This window comes from Dendrobates tinctorius, unplaced genomic scaffold (genome assembly GCF_039654945.1).
Source record: "Dendrobates tinctorius isolate UK_male_01 unplaced genomic scaffold, ASM3965494v1 ptg000011l, whole genome shotgun sequence".
Lineage (NCBI taxonomy): Eukaryota > Metazoa > Chordata > Amphibia > Anura > Dendrobatidae > Dendrobates > Dendrobates tinctorius.
Window position 1 is genome coordinate 18,683,732 of NW_027361679.1, and position 22,910 is coordinate 18,706,641.

General features: G+C 40.6%; 1 protein-coding gene across 1 annotated transcript in view; it reads right to left on the bottom strand.

Moving 5' to 3' along the window:
- The window catches only part of GRID2 (glutamate ionotropic receptor delta type subunit 2), a 2,095,611-nt gene that overhangs the window by 1,046,825 nt on the left and 1,025,876 nt on the right, over positions 1-22,910 (bottom strand). Inside the window, exon 5 of the mRNA XM_073590055.1 lies at positions 19,426-19,479. Within this exon, the coding sequence (XP_073446156.1) occupies positions 19,426-19,479 (54 nt within the window). The remainder of the gene's footprint in view (positions 1-19,425; positions 19,480-22,910) is intronic.

Consider the following 22,910-nt stretch of genomic DNA (forward strand, 5'->3'; position numbering starts at 1 on the left):
GCCACAGTTGGGCACAGGTTGGTGGGTCTGAAGGCTCAGGGAGGAGGGGGCCCTAGGAGGGGGTAATGTTAGGAGTCAGATTTCTGCCCTTACTATGCAGTAATCTAGACCCTCACATTCTGCAGTTTCCTGCTCATTGTCTACTGCAGAAGATATTGCAGAGCAGATTGCCTTGCAGCAACTCTCTCCGGAGGCTAAGTCCTTCTTTCCGTCTTCTGAGCATGCTTGTGAAATGAGCTCTCATTGATGTTCGGGAGTCAGGTGCTCAGGTCCTGCTCCTAATCCCATTGGTTCAGCGCAGAGTTCTGGAGACTTCTGGAAGGTCCCGTTTGCTTTAAAAAGTGCGCATGGCTGTTCCGCCATGCGCTAGTATAGTCATACTTGCTGCTGTGTGTATTTTGATGGATGCATGATCTGGTGAATGACTCATTTGAAACCCCATTCCTATGATATTACGATTGTGTGAGGGAATGAGTTATAGCCAGTATTAGCGCCAGCGCACCATTGCTCCACAAGCACAACTGCTAGCGTCTACATCTCGCCTGCGTTTACTGTGGTGTTACCCTGTGGCATTCTCCATGCCGTGCTGCTGTAGCAGCTTTGGTGTGCGTTTGCGGTTGCAACGCTGTTCACACAAGTATTTACGGTAGGTCTAGACGGATGTAGTGCCATCATTTATAACTACTCCGGTGACCACTTACCGCTTGTGTGCCGCCGAGTCCCTGTCTCTAACAAGCTCAGCGTTGTTACATTTATCATTTGTAATAGCAGCTCTGTGAATTCAACAAAGATTGCTTAAGTGCACCTGGGTGATATCTAACCCTGTGCACACTACCGCCAGATTGTTCTGCCTTCACCTAGCAGAGGTTTTAACATCTACTGCACGGTGGACCCCGAGTGGCGAATGCACTTTATTTATATTTTTTATTTAGTGCCTTCTGCCACTCCTAACATTTGGAGTCCAATAATTGCCAAAAATTTAGGGGCAGACACCAGGAAAAGTGGAATCAATTGACCCACAGTAGAAATCTTATAATGGCAAAGCAGTCAGACATGGGTTATTTATGAGCCATGATCTGGGCCAGCATTTACAGCTTTGAACTTAATTTTAGAGTGGCACAACAGCAGTCAGACATGGGCCATTTATGAGCCAGGATATGGGCCAGCATTTACCGCTTGGAATCCAAACATTTCTAAAATGTAGGGGCCGACACAAGGGAAAATGGCATCAATTAATCCTTGGTACAAATCTTATAATGGCACAGCAGCAGTCAGTAATGGGCCATTTATGAGACAGGATATGGGCAAGAATTTACAGCTTTGAATTTAAGTTTAAATTAAAATGAGGAGGGTGGGAGACAGGTGTAGGCCTGCTGTGCTGGGTGCCCTGATACCTCATACAACAGCTCAAACTGCTTTTCTGCTAAGCCACACTCAGGTGGGACAAACATCAGTTTCGTAGACTACTGTTGGTAGCAACATTTAAGGATAGTAACACAGTTAGCTCATGAAAAGTAAGTGTAGGCATACCTGTCTGGGAACCCTACTGCTACATACTACATCAATTTCCCTAGAGTAGAAATAGTATAATGGGGCTCTGATGACCCTTTTAGTACAGTAGTACAGGCAGTCCACCAGATGGAGACCCAACTTGGAGTCTCCACATTTCCAAAAATTATTGCCACGCACCACTAAAGTGTCATCAACTTCCCCAAAGTAGAAATCATATATTTGTGAAGCATTATGACAGCTTCTGTTACTGGACGGGCAACTCAACTCCCTTTCCTTGGCACCCGCAGAGCGGTATTATTATTATTTATTGTTATTGTCCCTTGCATCCATGCTGTGAAATTATACTCTTTGTACTTTGGGATGGTTGGAGAATTGTGATGCAAGGGGAAACAAGCATAATCGGGATGCCATCTCTGGGGACTATACTGTGTGTGATGTTAAGGTGGATGAAGAGGAGGAGAGGATGCAGGCTTGCCATCCATTGGAGCACATGCTCTTTCTGGCCCACATTTACAAGGCATATTGCTGTGCAGCTGCCAAAGAAAGATAGTTGAGTAGCCCATCCAGTAACAGAAATTGTCAATCGTCTTTCAATAGGACGAGATGGTGCTTATTCAGTAGAGCTCTCAGTAACATTACCACCTACCCCACATACACCTCAAACACTAAGCCTATTTCTTTTTCAAAACCCTAGGTCCACATCCGTCAGTCACCGCTCATAAATTAACAATCTATATTTATCTACTAAGATAGTGTGGCTATGGCTGGACCACAGGCTTAGCACAAAGGATTTAGATGCTGAAATGTTTACTGCTGACTGGACCACACAATTTGCACAAAGGATTTAGATTCTGAAATGTGGACTACTGGCTGGACCAATTAGCACAAACTATTTAGATTCTGAAATGTGTACTCCTGGCTGGACCACACAATAAGCAGAAAGTATTTAGATTCTAAAATGTGGCCTTGTGGCCACATTAGCAGAAATGATTTAAATGTGGCCTGGTGTCTGGATCACACTATTAGCACAAAGGATTTAGATTCTGAAAATGTGGTCTGGAGTCTGGACTACACTATCCCTGGACGGGGATGCAGGGTTACTGAAGATTTGATGTCTGCTAATATATTGATTACCCATTGTACCAAATTATGAAGCTTGCTGACGAGTAAACATTGAACAATAGACTAAGCAAATTGATTGAATATTCAAACAATGAGAGATTACCTCATCCTACCTTCCCCCTGACCTGTGGATGATGGCCTGAAGGACAGTGGTGAACTATGCAAGAGGGATCTGCCTCTGTTCCCAGATAGATTCTACAAGATTCCAGCTTAAGGGACCACAGCCCTTACTGGAGAAATAAAGATCTTTTCAACTGACCATCTCTGATTCCTTAAAGACATATGAAGAAGCCAGGTTGAGACAATCAAGTCACCCAGCCCCATGGAGACAAACAGAGAAGCAAGGTTGGGACAATCAGATCACCTGGCCACATATGTCAATAGACTGTCAGCTTCCTAATCATGTTGTTACCTCCTCTATGTAGGTGCTTGCCAAAAATGGGGTGCCACTGGTGGGGTAGTCAGCCCTAGAGGTCCCAAAGTCACAGCTGCTGTAAACCAGGTGAGCAAGCGGAAAGGTGAGATTTTGTAATTTGTGCCATCTTGTGCATTTGCAGGAACTGTAGTATGTGTTATTGTCTGTTGGTGGTTCAATAAAGTATTGCCAAACTGTTTTACCCTCACCCTGCAGGTGCTCTGATCTAGTTGAATAAAAGCCTTTACAGGGGATCTAAGGGGTTTCAACTTGTGTAGAGTGTCAAGACGGTGTAAGAGACTTATCAGCCTTGCAATGCTTCTCAGTGAATTTTTATTTGCAGATAGCTTCTTCAGAGAAGAATTATTGAACTCTACTGCCACCTGATTGATGTTGGACTCCTAAGTATTACTTAAAAAATTATCTCATTGCCATGTTTTTTTTCCAGTTTGATTTATTTATTCTATTTCTATTAGTTTTTTAATAATTCAATTTTTTTAAAAAATGTACTTAATAATACAGGCTACTGATGCTACTAAGGCCCACGCATCTGTAGAATATGCTGGTTGGGGTAACAAGGTCCAAATTTTGCTTTGGGCCCAAATGTCTCTAGTTTAGCCATTAGTGTTAAGGAAGTTACATACATTACCATAAATACGCAGCCAAAGAGTTGTTAGTGCCTTCAGTTGGCAAAAAGTGAAATTATCATTAAAATAGGTAAAAAATAGTACCAAAAACCTATACAGGAATATAAATATGTTAACCAACTTTAGCAAATAAGGGATCTATTTTTTCTTTCATTCACTTGAATTGAACCACCAAATTGTTATGTGCCTCAGTAAATTTGGACATCTAGCTTTTTATATGCAAGGGGCTTTTCTTCCAAGAATTCCTTCTGCTGGTTTAAAAAAGCTGACTTGATATCATGTTGTAATGAGGTGCTTACATCAAACAAAATTACATGAAGAACAAATTAAAATACAAGCTTTTTGGCATTTGGTAATAATAGAAAGGTGTCAAGTTCAGTATCTGGGCTGCCATGCATCATGTGGGTTTGCAGCCAAAGCCCATGATTTATGGAAAGATATTTTCCAAGTGCCGGTTGACTTGACTGGGCTGCAAGCAGGTTTTATCCATCAGGGTTAATATGGTTCCAAATTTTTTCTTCAGTAGGACAATGACCCCAAATATACAGCCAATTTCATTAAGAAATATCTTCACCATAAAGAACAAGGAGTTCTGAAAGTGATAATATGGCTCCCACAAAGCCCTGACCTTTACATGTACAGATAAAAGGATTTCTACAAATCTATATCTATAGATGATCGGTGGTTAGTACTCCAAGATGTTTGGAACAACCTCCCTGTGGAATAACTGTGTGCGAGTGTTTTTAGAAGAATCAATGATGTTGTGAAGGCCAAGAGTGGTAACACCAGATAATGGTTTGATTTAGATTTCTCTTTTGTTCACTTACTTTTCATTTTGTTAACTTATAAAAATAAACTATTAACACTTCTATTTTTGAAAGCATTCTTGCTTTGCAGCATTTTCCATGCTAACCTAAAACTTTTTCATAACACTATATATATATATATATATAGCACCATTAATTCTACAGTGCTTTACACACACTATTGGAACATCACTGGGGCTCACAATCTAATAATCCCTACCAGTATGTCTTTGGAGTGTGGGAGGAAACCCACGCAAACATGGGGAGAACAAACAAACTCCTTGCAGATGTTGTCCTTGGTGGGTTTTGAACCCAGGATCCCAGCGCTGCAGTGATAACCACTGAGCCACCATGCTGCACTACATTGTGTGTAGAAATAGAGTCTAAGTGAGAGAGGAATTTATATCATATTATGGCTTTTTTTGTTTGTTCCCAAAAGGAGCCAGCATCCTTTCTCTCATTGCAAGCACCATATACAAGTTCATTGACTTTTGGAATAATATTGCCAGAGCCACTAATTTTTACTATCTACTAAAAGGTATAACAATCTAAGACCTCATCTAATGGGACTACCATTTGTTTGATCAGAATGATACTTTAGGTACTCCAAGAATAAAGTCGACACTGAAAAAGTTTTGTGCAAGTATCAAAACTAGTTATACTTGTTACTTAAACAGTTCAGTAAAAAAAGTGATGTAGAAAAAAATCCTGACCAGCGTGCCTGCTAACCACACTGCTACCTCAAGAGAGCTGTACCTAAACATCCTAAACATTACTGTTGCCTTACCCACAGCAGTTTTCCCTGGAACACTGAGAGACCAAGCTTTAGAACATTTTGTTTTTTTTAAAGCAAACCTGAGCTTTGCCGTGATTAGCTACCATCATACTCCAAACCTGGAGTAGCAAGATAGTGAAGGGACATACACAGTTCCCTTCTACCAAACTCCCTGGCTGATAAGATGTGCACACCATCAAGTACGTTTCCCTTGATATTGTGACAGGGGTATTTTCAACTGATGTGGTTATGGCATTTCCACAGGATATGCAATCACTCTATAGTATATGCCGATTTTATCAATAGGACCTGCATCTATAGGAAGAATGGGCTCTGATGTGCACTGCTATCAGTGGACAGGTGGTTGGATTTCCCATTCATTTGTTTAGGATTTCTCTGTTAACAGCAGCTTACCTTACTGCCCAATTCACAAGATCAATGTTGGTGCCATATATGATTTTATATTCAATTTGTGATTTTTTTTCTTTAAGGCCAGGGTCACACTTGCGTAACTCACCTTCACCCCTTCACCCTTGGGCAATTTTCCTTTTTTTGTTTTCTTATTTTTCTACCCTTCTTCCAAGAGCCATCATTTTTTTTTTATTTTTCCTTCAATATAGCTGTATAAGGATTTGTTTCTTGAAGGACAAGTTGTACTTTTGAATGACAGCTAGGCAAATTAAATGATGCAGGTAGTACATAAGTATACATGACTTAATTTGCCTGGGTCACATCTATTACACATACAGATTAAACTCTTTATACAATCCCGGACAGCAGTGCCCTCTGTCTTCTTTTTCTCAAATGTGAAGCTGGGAGGAACCTGCAGATGTGTCAGTTATAACCGCACACAGCTCTGCAGTGAGATCAGGAGAGCAGAGAGCTGCCGTTACACATCACACTGGTACACTGGTAACCATTACATATCACACTGGTAACTGCTCCTCTATGTAAAAGAAGATTCTCACGCAGATCATTCCCTACGCCATAACCTGGAAAGCTAATTTACAGCCTTAAAGAGCTCATTTAAATATAAGATAAACATAGATTTATCTGGAATAAGATATCAGATTGCAGATATCAAGTTTTATATTATTCACCTTCTTATGAGATACATGCCCATAAGGACCACTTAAGAAGGGAGATCCTACTGACACATTCCTTTTAAATTTGAGTTGATGCAATGCAACTTTAATCTTATATTTTTTCAATGTATTATGCAATGCCCTTATTTAGCTTGAAATAAAATATTTAGATTTTTCATATGACAGTCCAAAAGAATATTTCAAATATATATAACAATCCTCAAATTATGTTGCAAGTGTTGTAAAAAACATTATTATAGTTCTCTGTTTTTAACTGAAAACTATCTTAGTGATAATTTTGACATGTATAGTTACTTTATAGATGTATTCCATAGTGCCATTGCTAGAAGCATACACAGGTGCATTAAACTTTATATAAAGCACAAACAGATTATTATCCTTTGGCTGGCAAATATAATTAAACAGTAGAATCTATACATCACTTTCTGGTTTGGCTCAATGAAACAGAAAAAAAAGCATGAAATAGAAGTAAATCACTGAGCCAGCGAAGAGAATAAGTACACCCTGACAAACCATTTGTCTCCTTACTGATTTTAAGTACTTTATGCTGATACTGCAATTGCAAGTGCCAGGCAAGAGGTCACAGTCTCTGTTGCAAATTGTGGAACTAAAGTCTGCAGATATTTTCTTGCTCGGTCCCTCAGTTCAAGAAAAGACACAGTCACCTTCACTGGCATGTAAGAAGTGTCACTTAAGCAGCATTTGGCTCTGTCTTTTAATCATCCCAGATTGTTCTACAGTATATCAAATGAGCTACATCCAAGAATCAAACCCACCACCTCTTGCCTGCAACAATGCCAATATGTTCGGAAAGAACCTTGTGAGGATATGAACATTGCTGTTAGATCAAAATACAGCTAAACAAAACCCTGATAATGTTTAACTTCTAGATTCCTCTTACTAGGACTCTCACTAGGTTATTGGGAAATGGCACAAATACCACTTTTATCTTATCTTACAATTAATATCAAGTAATTCACACATTGTAATGATTCTTGTAAATACATTCTAGCTACTCATGTTTTTCTTCAGTCTGTTTCTTCTTTTTCAGTTAGCATACAACTTGTATCCTGTTTAGGTAAGCACAAACCTTTGTCTAACGCAGAGTTGCCAACTTTCCAGAAATTCCATGATAACCCGTTATATAGGGCACTTTTTTGCCATGTCCTTAAAAATAATTTGTCATTTGTGATTTTTTTTTATGCTGAGGAAACTTATAAATAATATTTTGTCTGTTATTATCATGATTTTACAGTTTACAGTGAATGAAGCTTAAATGCCTTAAATCAGTTTCAAATGTGTATGGCATCTGATATGACTTTTGGGCGGTGGAACACTCACATGTCTCTATGATGCCTAGTGTGTCGTGCATTAACATGGGAACACTTTCCCCTGATGCGCTCAGTGATACTCTAGATACGCCAGAAATAATTGCAGATCATACATCATTCAACGTACCCCCAGAAACCCCCATTCAATGAGACTTTAGGTGGCAACCCTTGCTTAGCGTCATTCATCACATGTTGTAGCCCCCTGATAGAAGTATGATGGCCTCAGAAGCCATCAGATAGGGGTTATAGCATTATATTGTCGTGTCAATGCAATAATGCAGTGACTCATACTAGCCGCATATAAGGACTTGGTTTATTAGTTCAGATTTGTTCAGCTCAGGGAATAGAAACAAATGGTGTCCATTATTTAAAAGGTAAATGACTATACAGAAGGCACAAAGAGGCTGTACAATATCTATTGGGTCAGAGATCAACTTTGAATTATAGGACTATAACTCTCCATGCCGATTATACCTCTCTCCTTCACGGCACAGATTAGCTAAAGAATTACAGCAATATCATCTGTAGTCCTTGAAGGGAGAAAGATATAAGCACTTACATACTGTTGTAGATGTCAGAGATGGTTGGCAAAGTAAAGGTGCATTGTCACTGTACGATTAACCCCTTTCTGCCATATGACGTACTATCCCATCCATGTGCCCTGGGACTTATTTCCCAGGGATGGGATAGTACGTCATAGCGGTCAGCTGTGCTCACGGGGGGAGCGCAGATGATCGCGGCCGGGTGTCAGATAAGCGATCTGTCACATGACAGTTATGTCCCCCCTGGGACATTGTAATAAAGTTAAAAAAGGGTAAAAATAATTTATAAAAAATCGCTAAATAAATAAAAAAAATATTCACTAATAAATTCATTTTTTGGAATGAAAAAAAACAATAAAAGTACACATATTTGGTGTCATCGCGTCCATAGCGACCCGCCCTATTAAACTGTCCCATTAGTTAACCCCCTTAGCGAACCCTTTAAAAAATAAAAATAAAAACAAAGCAAAAAATAATGCTTTATTATCATACCACCAAGCAAAAAGTGCAATAACGCGCGATCAAAAAGACAGATATAAATAACCATGGTACCGTTGATAATGTCATCTTGTCCTGCAAAAAATGAGCCACCATACAGCATCATCAGTGAAAAAATAAAAAGGTTATAGCTCGCAGAATAAAGCAATGAAAAAATAATTAGTTTTTATGCTTTCATTGCATAAAATCATCAAAACAAAAAAAAAGACATAAATGAGGTATCGCTGTAACTGTACTGACCCGAAGAATAAAACCGCTTTATCAATTTTACTGCATGCAGAACAGTGTTAACGCACCCCCCAAAAGAAATTCTTGAAATGCTGGTTTTTGTTCATTCTGCATCCAAAAAAATGGAACAATAAGCGATCAAAAAAGTCACATGCCCGAAAATGGTGCCAATAAAAATGTCAACTTGTCCCGCAAAAAATAAGACCTCACATGTCTCGGTGGGTCAAAATATGGAAAAATTATAGCTCTCAAAATGTGGTGATGCAAAAATTATTTTTACAATAAAAAGTGTCTTTTAGCATGTGACAGCTGCCAAACATAAAAACCCACCATAAATAGTAAATCAAACCCCCCTTTATCACCCCCTTAGTTAGGGAAAATAATAAAATTAAAAAAATGTAAAAATGTATTTATTTTAGGGATGGGCGAGTCTACTCGCTAGGACTCGTTACTCGGCGAATAGTAAGGGACTCGCTGGACTCGTTACTCGGCGAGTCTCCCAGTGATTACTCGCACAGTAACGAGTCCAATGCAAGTCAATGGCAATCCTAGTTTTGTCAGAGTTTTTTTTCTCACTCGCTAGACTCGCTATATCACATCGCTGTCAACAGCGAGTCTGAGCGAGTCTGAGCGAGTCTACGATTCCGAGTCCTGTATACTGGATTCGGGACTGGCTTATACAGAATCTGTTATGTTCCTACAAGTTTCCAAGACAGCCTATGTCAACACACAGCGATTGTGAGCGAGTCTGAGCGAGTCTACGAATCCCGAGTCCTGTATACTGGATTCGGGACTCGCAAATATAGAATCTGTTATGTTCCTACAAAGCTTCCGAGACAGCCTAGCGTGTTAGGTCAGAAAACTTTTTTAGATGGACAAGCATGTTAGCCAATCATATTCAGTAATGTTGGTTGTGGCAGGACTATGATTGGCTTCTGTCCATCGTGATGCCTATATCATGTATGAGAGGCGAGGCTGTATATAAGCCTTTTCCACCGCCATTTCCTCTACATTCCTGAGAGATCTGAGATAGAGCAGGGTGAGGTAGATGCTTGAGCAGATCATTGGGATTGTCAGTTAGTGTAGGGAAACTTCAAGATTCCTTATATTAAACCCAAATAGCTCTTCTGAGAGCTACCAGGAGGACAGAGGAGTACTGTGTAGACTGTAGGCAGGCAGGGAGGATCAAGCCTTACAGTGCAGTGCACAGTGCAGGGACTAGTGTGCAGCTTCACTGCTAGGTGTCAGCACACACACTTACCCCGCCAGCAAGTGACGCCTACAGCACCACCTAACTCCATCTCGGTGACTGTGCATTTGTCAACAATGTCACAAAAACCACAATTTCCCAAAAAAGAGGTTGCAAAGGGACGAGGTCGTGGCCGTAGCAGTGCAGGGAACATCACTTGAGCGATCTCCCTCCAGGCTGTAGTCCGCTGGATGTTATGCCCATAGGCAGGGTCAGTGGGGAGCCAAAGCAGGGGCCGAGCCTCCACCAGATCAATCAACTGCAGCGTGTTGACAGTGACACGGGCCATGATTGCTCTGTATTGCTCTGTGTGTGTGTGCGTATGTCAACTCGACTCGGATTATTTCCTGTTTGCTCAAAGCATGGTGTGTGCTAGAGAAAATCGCTTCCCTCGCCTCATCGGCGCTAAATAAGACAAACAAATGCGAGTTTGGACTCGGACACAGCAGCAACAAACTGTTGCGAGTGGGGTTTACAAATCGCCAATGCAAGCGCTTTCCGAGACACATCTGCGATTTGTAAATCACACATTACTCGCTAAGACTCGCTTCCCCATTCATTAACATTGGACTCGCTAGACTCGCAACGGGTAGCGAGTCCCGGGCTCGGACTCGCTAGAGTCAAGCGATTCCGAGTAATTTAGGACTCGCCCATCACTAATTTATTTCCATTTTCCCATTAGCGTTAGGGCTAGGGTTAGGGCTAGGGTTAGGGCTAGGGTTAGGGTTAGGGCTAGGGTTAGGGCTGAGATTAGTGTTAAGGGTATGTTGGGGTTAGGGTTGGAGTTAGAATTGGGGGGTTTCCACTGTTTGGGCACATCAGGTGGTCTCCAAACGCAACATGGTGTCTGATCTCAATTCCAGCCAATTCTGCATTGAAAAAGTCAAATTGTGCTCCTTCCCTTCCAAGCTCTGCCATGTGCCCAAACAGTGTTTTACCCCCACATATAGGGTATCAGCCTACTCAGGACAAATTGGACAACAACTTTTGGGGTCCAATTTGTCCTGTTACCCTTAGGAAAATAAAAAAATTGAGGACTAAAAGATCATGTTTGTGGCAAAAATACGATTTTTTTATTTTCACGCCCCGACGTAATAAACTTCTGTGAAGCACTGGGGGTTCAAAGTGCTCACCACACATCTAGATAAGTTCCGTGGGGGGTCTAGTTTCAAAAATGGTGTCATTTGTGGGGGGTTTCCACTGTTTAGGCTCATCAGGTGCTTTCCAAATGCGGCATGGCGTCCAATCCCAATTCCAGCCAAAAAGTCAAATGGCGCTGCTTCCCTTCCAAGCTCTGCCATGCGCCCAAATAATGGTTTACCCCCACATATGGGGTATCAGCGTACTCAGGACAAATTGCACAATAACTTTTGGGGTCCTGTTACCCTTGGGAAAATAAAAATTGAGGGCGAAAAGATCATTTTTGTGGAAAAAATATGATTTTTTAATTGTACGGCTGTACGTTATAAACGTCTGCGAAGCCCTTGTGGGTTCAAAGTTCTCACCACATATCTATTAAGTTCCTTGGGGGGGGTCTAGTTTCCAAAATGGGGTTACTTTTGGGGGGTTTCCACTGTTTAGGCATATCAGGGGCTCTCCAAACATGACATGGCATCCAATCTGAAATTCAGCCAATTTTGCATTGAAAAAGTCTAACGGCGCTCCTTCCCTTCTGAGTTCCTCCCCACATATGAGGTATCAGCGTACTCAGGAGAAATTGCACAATAACTTTTGCAGTCCAATTTCTCCTGTTACCCTTGGTAAAATAAAAAAAATTGGAGCTGAAATAATTTTTTTGTGAAAGAAAGTTAAATGTTCATTTATTTTTAAACATTACAAAAATTCCTGCGAAGCACCTAAAGGGTTAATAAACTTCTTGAATATGGTTTTGAGCACCTTGAGGGGTACAGTTTTTAGAATGGTGTCATTTTTGGGTATTTTCTATCATATAGACCCATCAAATTGACTTCAAATGTGATGTGGTCCATAAAAATAAAATGGTGTTGCAAAAATGAGAAATCACTGGTCAACTTTTAACCCTTATAACTTCCTAACAAAAAAATTTTGGTCCCAAAATTGTGCTGATGCAAAGTAAACATATGTGAAATGTTATTTATTAAGTTTTTTGTGTGCCATATCTCTGTGATTTAAGGGCATAAAAATTCAAAATTTGGAAAATTGCAAAATTTTCAAAATTTTCGCCAAAATTCCATTTTTTTCACAAATAAACGCAAATTATTTGAATGAAATTTTATCACTAACATGAAGTACAATAGATCACGAGAAAACAGTGTCAGAATCACTGGGATCCATTGAAGCGTTTCAGAGTTATTACCTCATAAAAGACTATGGTCAGAATTGTAAAAATTGGCCCGGTCATGAACGTGCAAACCATCCTTGGGGTTAATGGGTTAATAGAATCGAGTATTCCACAGACTGCCTATCAGAGACAGTAATCTTTAACAGATTGCCAATAATCCAACAAATGAGCAAAACATATGTTCTACTGGTGGAATGATCTTTTAGATTGCTTAAAAAATAACTGTTCTCTGCATCATCCTGTGTGAACAGGACCTGTACTGCTAAGAACAATGATAGCATATGAACACAGAACAATCCAATACTGATTATTCTGTGAGATGTGTTCAACCTATCTAAAGAGGCTGCAAAATAACCACTGATCAGCAAATATATAGCCAACTGGTGTTCATTTAATATCATAGCTCATTCAGTCTAAGGCTGGTTTCACACTTGCGCTTTTTTGCGCTGCGTTTTTGCGCATATGTGCACATGCGTTTTTTCCCTATATTTAACATGGGTGCGCATTGGTATGCGTTTGTATGCGTTTTTCGTGCACTGCGTTTTTTTCCTGTGTGCGTCCATAATTTCCAGACGCTACATGTTGCATTTTTTGGTCCACCCAACCGCTTTAAAAAAGCATGTTTTGTGCAAAAAATTAACATTAGCGTCTATGGGTGCGGACACGTGCGCATTGGCATGTGCACGTATGCGTTTTTTTTTGCACATGCATTTTTTAGGTCAAAATTATCTAGATATATGATAAAACCCACCCCTCCAAAAAAAACATGTCTATATAAAAGTACGTGTCTACCAGAGCTGTACCACAGCTATAGAGACAGCCTGGAGAGCAGACAGACTGCAAAAGAAGACACCATTTTCAATCCAGCTTCAGCGGCAAGAATATGAGTATTATTACATCTAATGTATGCCTGTCCTTTTAAATTGTATATGTACTAATGCTTTGTATTATTTTTTCATGCAGTATGTCTTCGGAATCTGAATATTCACCATCCCGGAAGGAACTGGCGCAAGCAGATCGTGAGGTGATTATTTTTGTGCGTTTGGTAAGTATATCTGCTGCTTCTCAAAATATCTAACATTTTTTTTTTCAGACATCGTCATCTTCAGCGGACGCGACTAGTGAGGGTGAACAGCATGAGCAGCCAAGCCAAGTCCCGGTGGTGATACGGAATGTAAGTATCAAATGATTTGTAATGTCCTTTATTTTTTATCTTCTATCTTTCCTCTTTTCTGGATCTTTTTTTAACTTTTTAGCCACACAAAATTCAAATATTATAATGAATGTTTTTTCTCTAGGTTCCACAACGGGATGAAGACGTCTACCTGGATAATGAGCACCTTATCCGCCTGGTCCAGGAGCGTGCCCCATTGTGGGACAGCCGTGACCAGCTGTACAAGGACAATGTGGTGACCCGGCGGCTATGGAATGAGGTGGCCGCAGCATTGATGGATGGCTGGGACAGCGCCCCTGCAACCTCCAAAAAGGCGTTTAGTAAGTATTTCCCTGCTCTGTTATGCCGCAGTGACTATTGTCCTTGATGGCACTGTTGGGTTTCCTGCTAGATATATTCTAGCAGGAAACCCAACAGTGTCATCTGGCTCAACAGTGACTGCTTTGGGTATTGTATTGCTGTATTGTACCGCATTGACTCTTGTTCGTGATGGCACTGTTGGGTTTCCTGCTAGATATATTCTAGCAGGAAACCCAACAGTGTTATCTGGCTCAACAGTGACTGCTTTGGGTATTGTATTGCTGTATTGTGCAGCATTGACTCTTGTTCGTGATGCCACTGTTGGGTTTCCTGCTAGATATATTCTAGCAGGAAACCCAACACAGTCATCTGGCTCAACAGTGACTGCTTTGGGTATTGTATTGCTGTATTGAGCCGCATTGACTCTTGTTCGTGATGGCACTCTTGGGATTCCTGCTAGATATATTCTAGCAGGAAACCCAACAGCGTCATCTGGCTCAACAGTGACTGCTTTGGGTATTGTATTGCTGTATTGAGCCGCATTGACTTGTTCGTGATGGCACTGTTGGGTTTCCTGCTAGATATATTCTAGCAGGAAATCCAACAGTGTCATCTGGCTCAACAGTGACTGCTTTGGGTATAGTATTGCTGTATTGTTCCGCATTGACTCTTGTTCGTGATGGCACTGTTGGGTTTAATGATAGCATATATTGTGCATCATACACAATTTTTTAAATGTTGTTTGTTTTTCCAACAGTGAACAAAGTCCAAACACGTTGGCGCTCGATCAAGGACCGCTTCAACGCTGATGTTTGTACTGAGGGGCAGGGTCGCAGCAGTTCAGCGGCAAGGTCCAGAACAAAATACCAGTACTATCAAGCTTTGCAGTTCCTAAGACCGGTCCTTGCCACCAGAGCGTAAGTATTATAATTTTTTGGTTTTTATTTTTATTAATCTGTGTTTTTCTATTCCACAGCAGATGCTTCTTGTAAATGCATGATAGTAATGTTTTTCCTTTCTTCCACAGCACCTGGAGCAGCACTCTGCAACCTGCCCCTGGAGCGGTCCTTCATCGGATGACCTCGGACCCGTCTCAGCCATCCGACAGCCAGGAAGCACCTTGCACGTCTGCAACACGGACAGCTGCTGACCAGGAAGCTGGTCAATCAGGTGTTTCCCTGTCACAGGTCTCTGCCACTGGTTATGCGGGCACTACCCACCAGCGGCAGAGGGCCTTGGACAGGAATGTCTTGCTCGAGTTTATGCACTTGAGTGAGGCCTTTAATGCCAGCCTCAAGTCGCTGTCAGAGTGTAAAGCGGTTTTTCACTCATGGAATGTGGTTTTAACCACATGGAACACCGCTTCCACTCTGTCGAACAGCGCCTTGACCGTCTGGAGGCCAACCTCAACAGACCAGCGCACCATTTTTTTAGTAAAATTGAAAAGGGCATGGCGGAACACCTTAGTCCTGAGCAACAGCTGAGTGTGCTGCAGGCCTGCAACAATGCTTTCTTGAAGGCTATGCATCAGAATCGGTACGGGCAGCAGTCAGTGGTGTCATTTCCACCTGTGCCACCATTGACTCACTTCACCTCACTACCGACTTGTACTGCATACCACTACACGGACACCTCTATTCAAAGCCAGGACACCCACCATTACACTACCACAAGTCTGAGTGCTGCTGGTAACTTAACCAACACCACCATGGCAAGCGCTGCTCCTGTCTGGAGCACCACCACCACCCCCATGCATGCTTGGAGCACAGCCACCGTGACCACTCCTCAAACGTGGAACAGCCCTGCCGCCAACACTATAACATGTACTAGCCCTGCCACCACCACTCCGCAAACCTGGATCATCACTGCCACCAACAGTTCTCCTGCAAAGACCAGCACTGCCACCGCCACCACAGAGCATCAGCAGCAGCCACAGTAACAGCAGCAGTCACAGCAGCAGCAGCAAAAGCAGCAGACAGGGGACCCACATTCCTTATTTGCCCCAAGTTCCAGGCGGGGCCAACAATCCAAGTGGGCATTGGGCCCAAGAAGGTCCAGGCAGGCCAGTGTAAGGAGACAAAAAACAGTTAGGACCACTGTTGATGAACCTCTGTCCCCTCCTCCTAGTGTGTCTAGCTCCATTCCCATCACTGGCCTCCCTTCTCCCACAAGTTTTGTTGCCCCTTCCCCTAGAACACCTTAATCCACTATAAGCTGTTCATCTTCACTGCACACCCCCAACTTGCAACCATCTGCCACCAAACGCAGAAAAAAATAAAGTTTTTTATAATTTTTTTGGTTAAAATTAAATTTAAATTTCTGATTTACCATAACAAAGTTTGATTAATATTTTTTGCACCACCTACACACACTGCACTGTACACACAATGCACCTTAAACTTTGCAAGGTGTCATAAAAAGTTTTTACCATCCTCATTTCACTTATTGTGATACTGGGCCATGGGGATTATAGATATACCTTGTAATTAACAACATACTCTTACTAAGTGTGTGTTGAATCAACTGATGGGTAAAATACATGTCCTATGGCCAATACCCAGGCCTATGGCCAATACCCAGGCCTAGTATCATAACTATTTATCAATCATGGGCAGGTGAATACACATATGATGTTTAACCTGCAGTGTCGCTTACGTAACAATATATTTCACGCAGACTAGCGATGCTGCAGTTTAACTCATATGTGTATTTAACTGCCCAGGTGTGAGAACAACATGAATTCACAGGTATACATGGGAAGTTGTTAATTTTATTGGAGTGTAAAAAGACATAGTGCACTCGGTACAGGTATCAAAACAGGTTTTTTATTAACATACACACACAAAAACATTTTTACACCATTTCATTTTGCCAGTGCACCCATCAGAGATAAAGTAGGCTGCAAATTGATCCCTCATTTGGCCAACTTCAACGGATGACCTGAGAGGGTGCTGAGTGAATTCAGGCAATGAGTTAGGAGCAGCATCATCGAGTTCAAAGGTCGGGTGCTCTTTAGCCATCACAAAATTATGTAGAACCACACACGCCTTCACCACCTCATCCACTGTTTCAAGTTTAAGATTAATGGCTGTGCCGAGAATTCATCATCTGGAGACAAGAATCCCAAAACCACAATCTACAGTTCTTCTGGCCCTGGTCAGCCTGTAATTAAAGATTTTTTTGGTGTGGTCCAAGTCACGGCTGGAGTAGGGTTTCAGTAGGTTTGCGCACATTTGAAAAGCCTCATCCCAAACCATTACAAAGGGCAGTGGCAGAGCTTCAGTGTGGGGAAGAGGCCGTGGCATAGGGAAATTAAATTGGTTGCCATACAACCTCCGGTCCATGTCTGAGTTTTTAAAAGCCTGGGAGTCATTACCACGGCCAAATGCTCCAATGTCCACTGCTACAAACATACATCCGGCATCCGCAATGGCCATGAGTACTGTTGAAAAGTACTTTTTGCAATTATAGTACTCCGATCCAGTTCTTTTGGGTTTGATGATCCATATGTGTTTACCATCAACAGCTCCCAAACAGTTGGGGAAATTGCAGACTGTCCAGAATTTGTCAGCAATTTCCATCCACTTTTCAGCGGTGGCAGGGGCATAAATTCTGGACAAAGAACGTTCCAGAGAGCCCGGCAGGTGTCGGCAACAATTCCAGACAAGGTGGAGATTCCAATACGGTACTGGAAGTGTAGTGAAGATAGGGTATCTCCAGTCACCATGAATCTGTGAAACAGAGAAAGAAGTAAAATTAAAAATTCTGTATATGGTTTTTTAACACAATAAAATAAAAAATTAGTACATTCACGAAAAATAATTAGGCCAGGTTTTGAATAGTACATGTCAAAAAAAAAGCAGACACACCCCCTTGGTTTTTAAATATTACGTACCGTAGCTGTGTGTCCTGTCTCCGGATGGATTCTTGTACACGTGCAAGCAAATCCCTGAAGCTTTCTTGGGACATCCGGATGTAATCTGTAAATTTATCCGGGTTTGCCAGTAGCTCGCTGTAGAGGGTGTGGTACGCCCCACGACTCTCCCGGAGTTCAACAATCGGATGTATCCACAAACGCCGCCGCTGCCGTCTTCGCTGTCTCTCTCTCTTCCTTTGTTCATGGCAAGCAACTGCATATGCCCTAGCCATCGCGATGTCCAAATCCAAGTTGAAGTGAAAACTCTTCCAGCGCAGATCCATGTTGACACGAGAAAAATCAAGCAAATGTGAAGAATACGGCTGTAGACAGGGTCTATATATTACCGTACCACACCGCCACTGATGTCCCATTGGTGGTGTGTTGCAAGATTGTTATCTAGATTTTTTTTTGGTGAAGACAAACAATGTGCAAAAAGCGCAAACGCATTGAAAATGCATGCAAACGCATACAAACGCTGCGTTTTTTTGCTTCATGCGCACGAAAATGCTGCAAAAAATCGCAGCGCTTTTTAATGCGTTTGTGTGCGCAAAAAGCGCAGCGCAAAAAAACACGTCAGAAAGTAGCCTAAGGCTTCATTTAAAAGTCAGATTTTCTCATATGAGGATTATCTGTGATTTTTACAGATAGCATTCAAATCTATAATAGTGAATGGGACCATTCACATGCCTGTGATTTTTTTTGCGGGATCATCGTTTCATTTCTAGGTGACATGTCTCATCTCAATCCGAGTGTCACCTTTAGTGCCCATGCATAAGTCAGTTTTTTTCATGCATAAGTAAAAAAATGAACTGTTTCATCAGTGATTTTCATCAGAGTTTCATCAGCTTTTCATTAGAATTTCATTAGACTGTGGTCCGATTTTTAGTGGTTTTTCTTATATGTGAAAATCACACTGTACTCGTTTAGTATCCGAGTATAGTTTGATTCTTTCACAGACTCGTTGACCTTCATTGTTGATTTTAATCCGACATGTGGATAAGGAGCGGACATGTTTCCATTATTTTGCAAATATCAAGGACACGTGAACAATCCTATTCTCTATTATAGGCACGAGTGCTATCCGTAAAAAACATAGCATTATAGACCTTAGTTTTGATTTATGTGCTCTTTTTCTCGATTTCATAAATTAAGCTTACTTATAAATTTAGCAATTTTAATAATAGGACTATATCAGGGAACTACCGACAACCTTTGTTGAGCTTTCTCCTAAAATATAATTAAATTTGACTTCTTTCAATAGTTTTCATTAGTATACTTTTAAGAGAATAAAGCTACCCAGAAGGCAGGTTACATTTTTTATTACATTGAAAGTTCACCTCTTAATTTATCGGTCAATTATTTTGTTGCTGTTCTGAAAACTAAAAGTAAAATATGCTTTGCAAAGTTGCACTCAATTTAAGAATGCCATGCTGTATAACAATGGGATTAACATATTACAATAACATTAAAACGCCAATTACCTCATTTATAATGATCCAGTGACAGTCAAAGGCGACCAAATTAGTCTCAACGACCTGCAAAAGGAAAACAAGGCGCTTGAGTCAGCAAGCAGTATAAGCAGGGTGCATTTAATCATGCAAAAAAACAGTCAAAAGAATTTCTCTGCCATGGCTTTGTCATTCAGATTTAAGCTGATAACCTTTGCAGTATTCAGTCATGTATTCATCTTTCTTCTTAATTAGATGATGAAAAATGTACATCAGTGGTGATGGAGCCATTTTAAGCACATACAACAAAAAGCCCTTCAATAACAGGAAATTATTGCAATTAAAATCTGTTATATGATCTTTCATTACAAATATGTTAATGCAAAAATACTGAAAAAGTTGTGAATGTGTTTTATTACTTCATATACTAAAGAGATGCACTGTAAATATACAAACTGGAAAAATATATTTCTTTAACCTAACTTTTTCCTTGGGAGTATATCTTTCGTATCAAAGGAAGTTGTGTTTTGTGGAGATCCTGTGTGCTAATAAATGATGGCGAGACGTCAGTCCAAGATAAAGTTTAAAGAATTAATAGTGTTTTTTATTCATTTCTATGCATTTTGAAGTTACAGGTTCTTCTTCTTCAGGAAAAGATAGACAGCATGTGAACTACATCTTTATCACATCTCATATATGGGCACTTTTATGCTCACTAATTTTCACCCTCCTAAACGTCTTTATCATACAGTTGTGGCCAAAAGTATTGACACACCTGCAATTCTGACAGATAATACTCAGTTTCTTCCTGAAAATGATTGCAATCACAAATTCTTTGGTATTATTATCTTCATTTAATGTGTCTTAAATGAAAAAACACAAAAGAGAATGAAGCAAAAAGCAAAACATTGATCATTTCACACAAAACTCCAAAAATGGGCCAGACAAAAGTATTGGCACCCTCAGCCTAATACTTGGTTGCACAACCTTTAGCCAAAATAACTGCGACCAACCGCTTCCGGTAACCATCAATGAGCTTCTTACAATGCTCTGCTGGAATTTTAGACCATTCTTCTTTGGCAAACTGCTCCAGGTCCCTAATATTAGAAGGGTGCCTTCTCCAAACTGCCATTTTTAGATCTCTCTACAGGTGTTCTATGGGATTCAGGTCTGGACTCATTGCTGGCCACCTTAGAAGTCTCCAGTGCTTTCTCTCAAACCATTTTCTAGCGCATTTTGAAGTGTGTTTTCGGTCATTGTCCTGCTGGAAGACCCATGACCTCAAAGGGAGACCCATCTTTCTCACACTGGGCCCTACATTATGCTGCAAAATTTGTTGGTAGTATTCTGACTTCATAATGCCATGCACACAGTCAAGCAGTCCAGTGCCAGAGGCAGCAAAGCAACCCCAAAACATCAGGGAACCTCCGCCATGTTTGACTGTAGGGACCGTGTTCTTTTCTTTGAATGCCTCTTTTTTTCTCCTGTAAACTCTATGTTGATGCCTTTGCCCAAAAAGCTCTACTTTTGTCTCATCTGACCAGAGAACATTCTTCCAAAACGTTTTAGGCTTTTTCAGGTAAGTTTTGGCAAACTCCAGCCTGGCTTTTTTATGTCTCGGGGTAAAAAGTGGGGTCTTCCTGGGTCTCCTACCATACAGTCCCTTTTCATTCAGACGCCGACGGATAGTACGGGTTGACACTGTTGTACCCTCGGACTGCAGGGCAGCTTGAACTTGTTTGGATGTTAGTCGAGGTTCTTTATTTAACATCCGCACAATATTGCGTTGAAATCTCTTGTCAATTTTTCTTTTCCGTCCACATCTAGGGAGGTTAGCCACAGTGCCATGGGCTTTAAACTTCTTGATGACACTGCGCACGGTAGACACAGGAACATTCAGGTCTTTGGAGATGGACTTGTAGGCTTGAGATTGCTCATGCTTCCTCACAATTTGGTTTCTCAAGTCCTCAGACAGTTCTTTGGTCTTCTTTCTTTTCTCCATGCTCAATGTGGCACACACAAGGACACAGGACAGAGGTTGAGTCAACTTTAATCCATGTCAACTGGCTGCAAGTGTGATTTAGTTATTGCCAACACCTGTAAGGTGCCACAGATAAGTTACAGGTGCTGTTAATTACACAAATTAGAGAAGCATCACATGATTTTTCGAACAGTGCCAATACTTTTGTCCACCCTCTTTTTTATGTTTGGTATGGAATTATATCCAATTTGGCTTTAGGACAATTCTTTTTGTGTTTTTTCATTTAAGACAAATTAAATGAAGATAATAATACCAAAGAATTTGTGTTTTCAATCATTTTCAGGAAGAAACTGAGTATTATCTGACAGAATTGCAGGGGTGTCAATACTTTTGGCCACAACTGTATATATTGAAAATGGACATAAAATACCAGATCACCTTTTCCCTGTCCATCCAGATAATGGGGAGGCCCAGAACCATGCCACTGCATGGTATTCAAGTATACATGCTGAAGGAGAAAAAGTCTGGCTTCCACATTAGGTTGAGTGTTTTAAAATTTAAATCTTTCTTTGTCACATATTTAAATGTACATACACATTGCAAAAAGCGAGTTGGGGAGAAGCACCCCATAAAAAGCAACTAATTTTGAATCCTGGAGTTAGTTTGAACCAATTAAGAATGGATTAAGAATTTTTAATTGAATGTCAAATACTCTAATTTTTAAATGTCAACATAATCTGTAAGATGGACTTTTCTCCTTTAGCATATATACATCTATCCCATAATGGCTCTCAGCTATTCTAGAAGGTCAGAATCATACCACATAATGACCCACATCTGTGAACTCTAGAGGGTTTTACACCAATATGCAAACAATAATATAAATATTATAAAATGAATGAGAGGAGGGGTAACGTACCAACACACAAATGTTCATTTGTATGAACTCCTCTCCCAATCACTGCTGAGAAAAACCTATATTAAATGATCATAAATCAACTTCCTAGAACATAGATTGACATTAGTTACGGACAATTTGTCTTCTTTTGAAAAAGGACCAACAGACGCTGTTTAGCTGAGATGAGGTGCAGTTTAGAATTGTATTTCTTTTTCATACTTTAGATATGTATATGCAGATATCCTTTTCAGAGAGAAAAATGACTAGAATCTTAATGTCTCATATTGTGGGTGGCAATCCTAAAAGTTAACCCTTCAAAGAGCCTTGCCATATGCTAGAATAAATAGCTCAACCAGACATTCTATGCAGACACATATTTGACCGTATTTTGTCTCATGAACGCAAAATAAAAGGTCTGATTTGTCTAGGTAAGAGGCCTTTTATATGGGATTGAAAGAGCAATGGTTCTCCATGCAATGTCTCCCTGGAAATTTAATTATCTAAATATCCTTTTTATTGAAGCTTAAAAGACCAATAAATATCTTCACATAGGATATAAGACATGCATTTGTCATAGATTCTTGCCTATCCCCATTATTGGATTGGCTCTCTTTACCATAAGTGGTGCTGCAGTTTTGT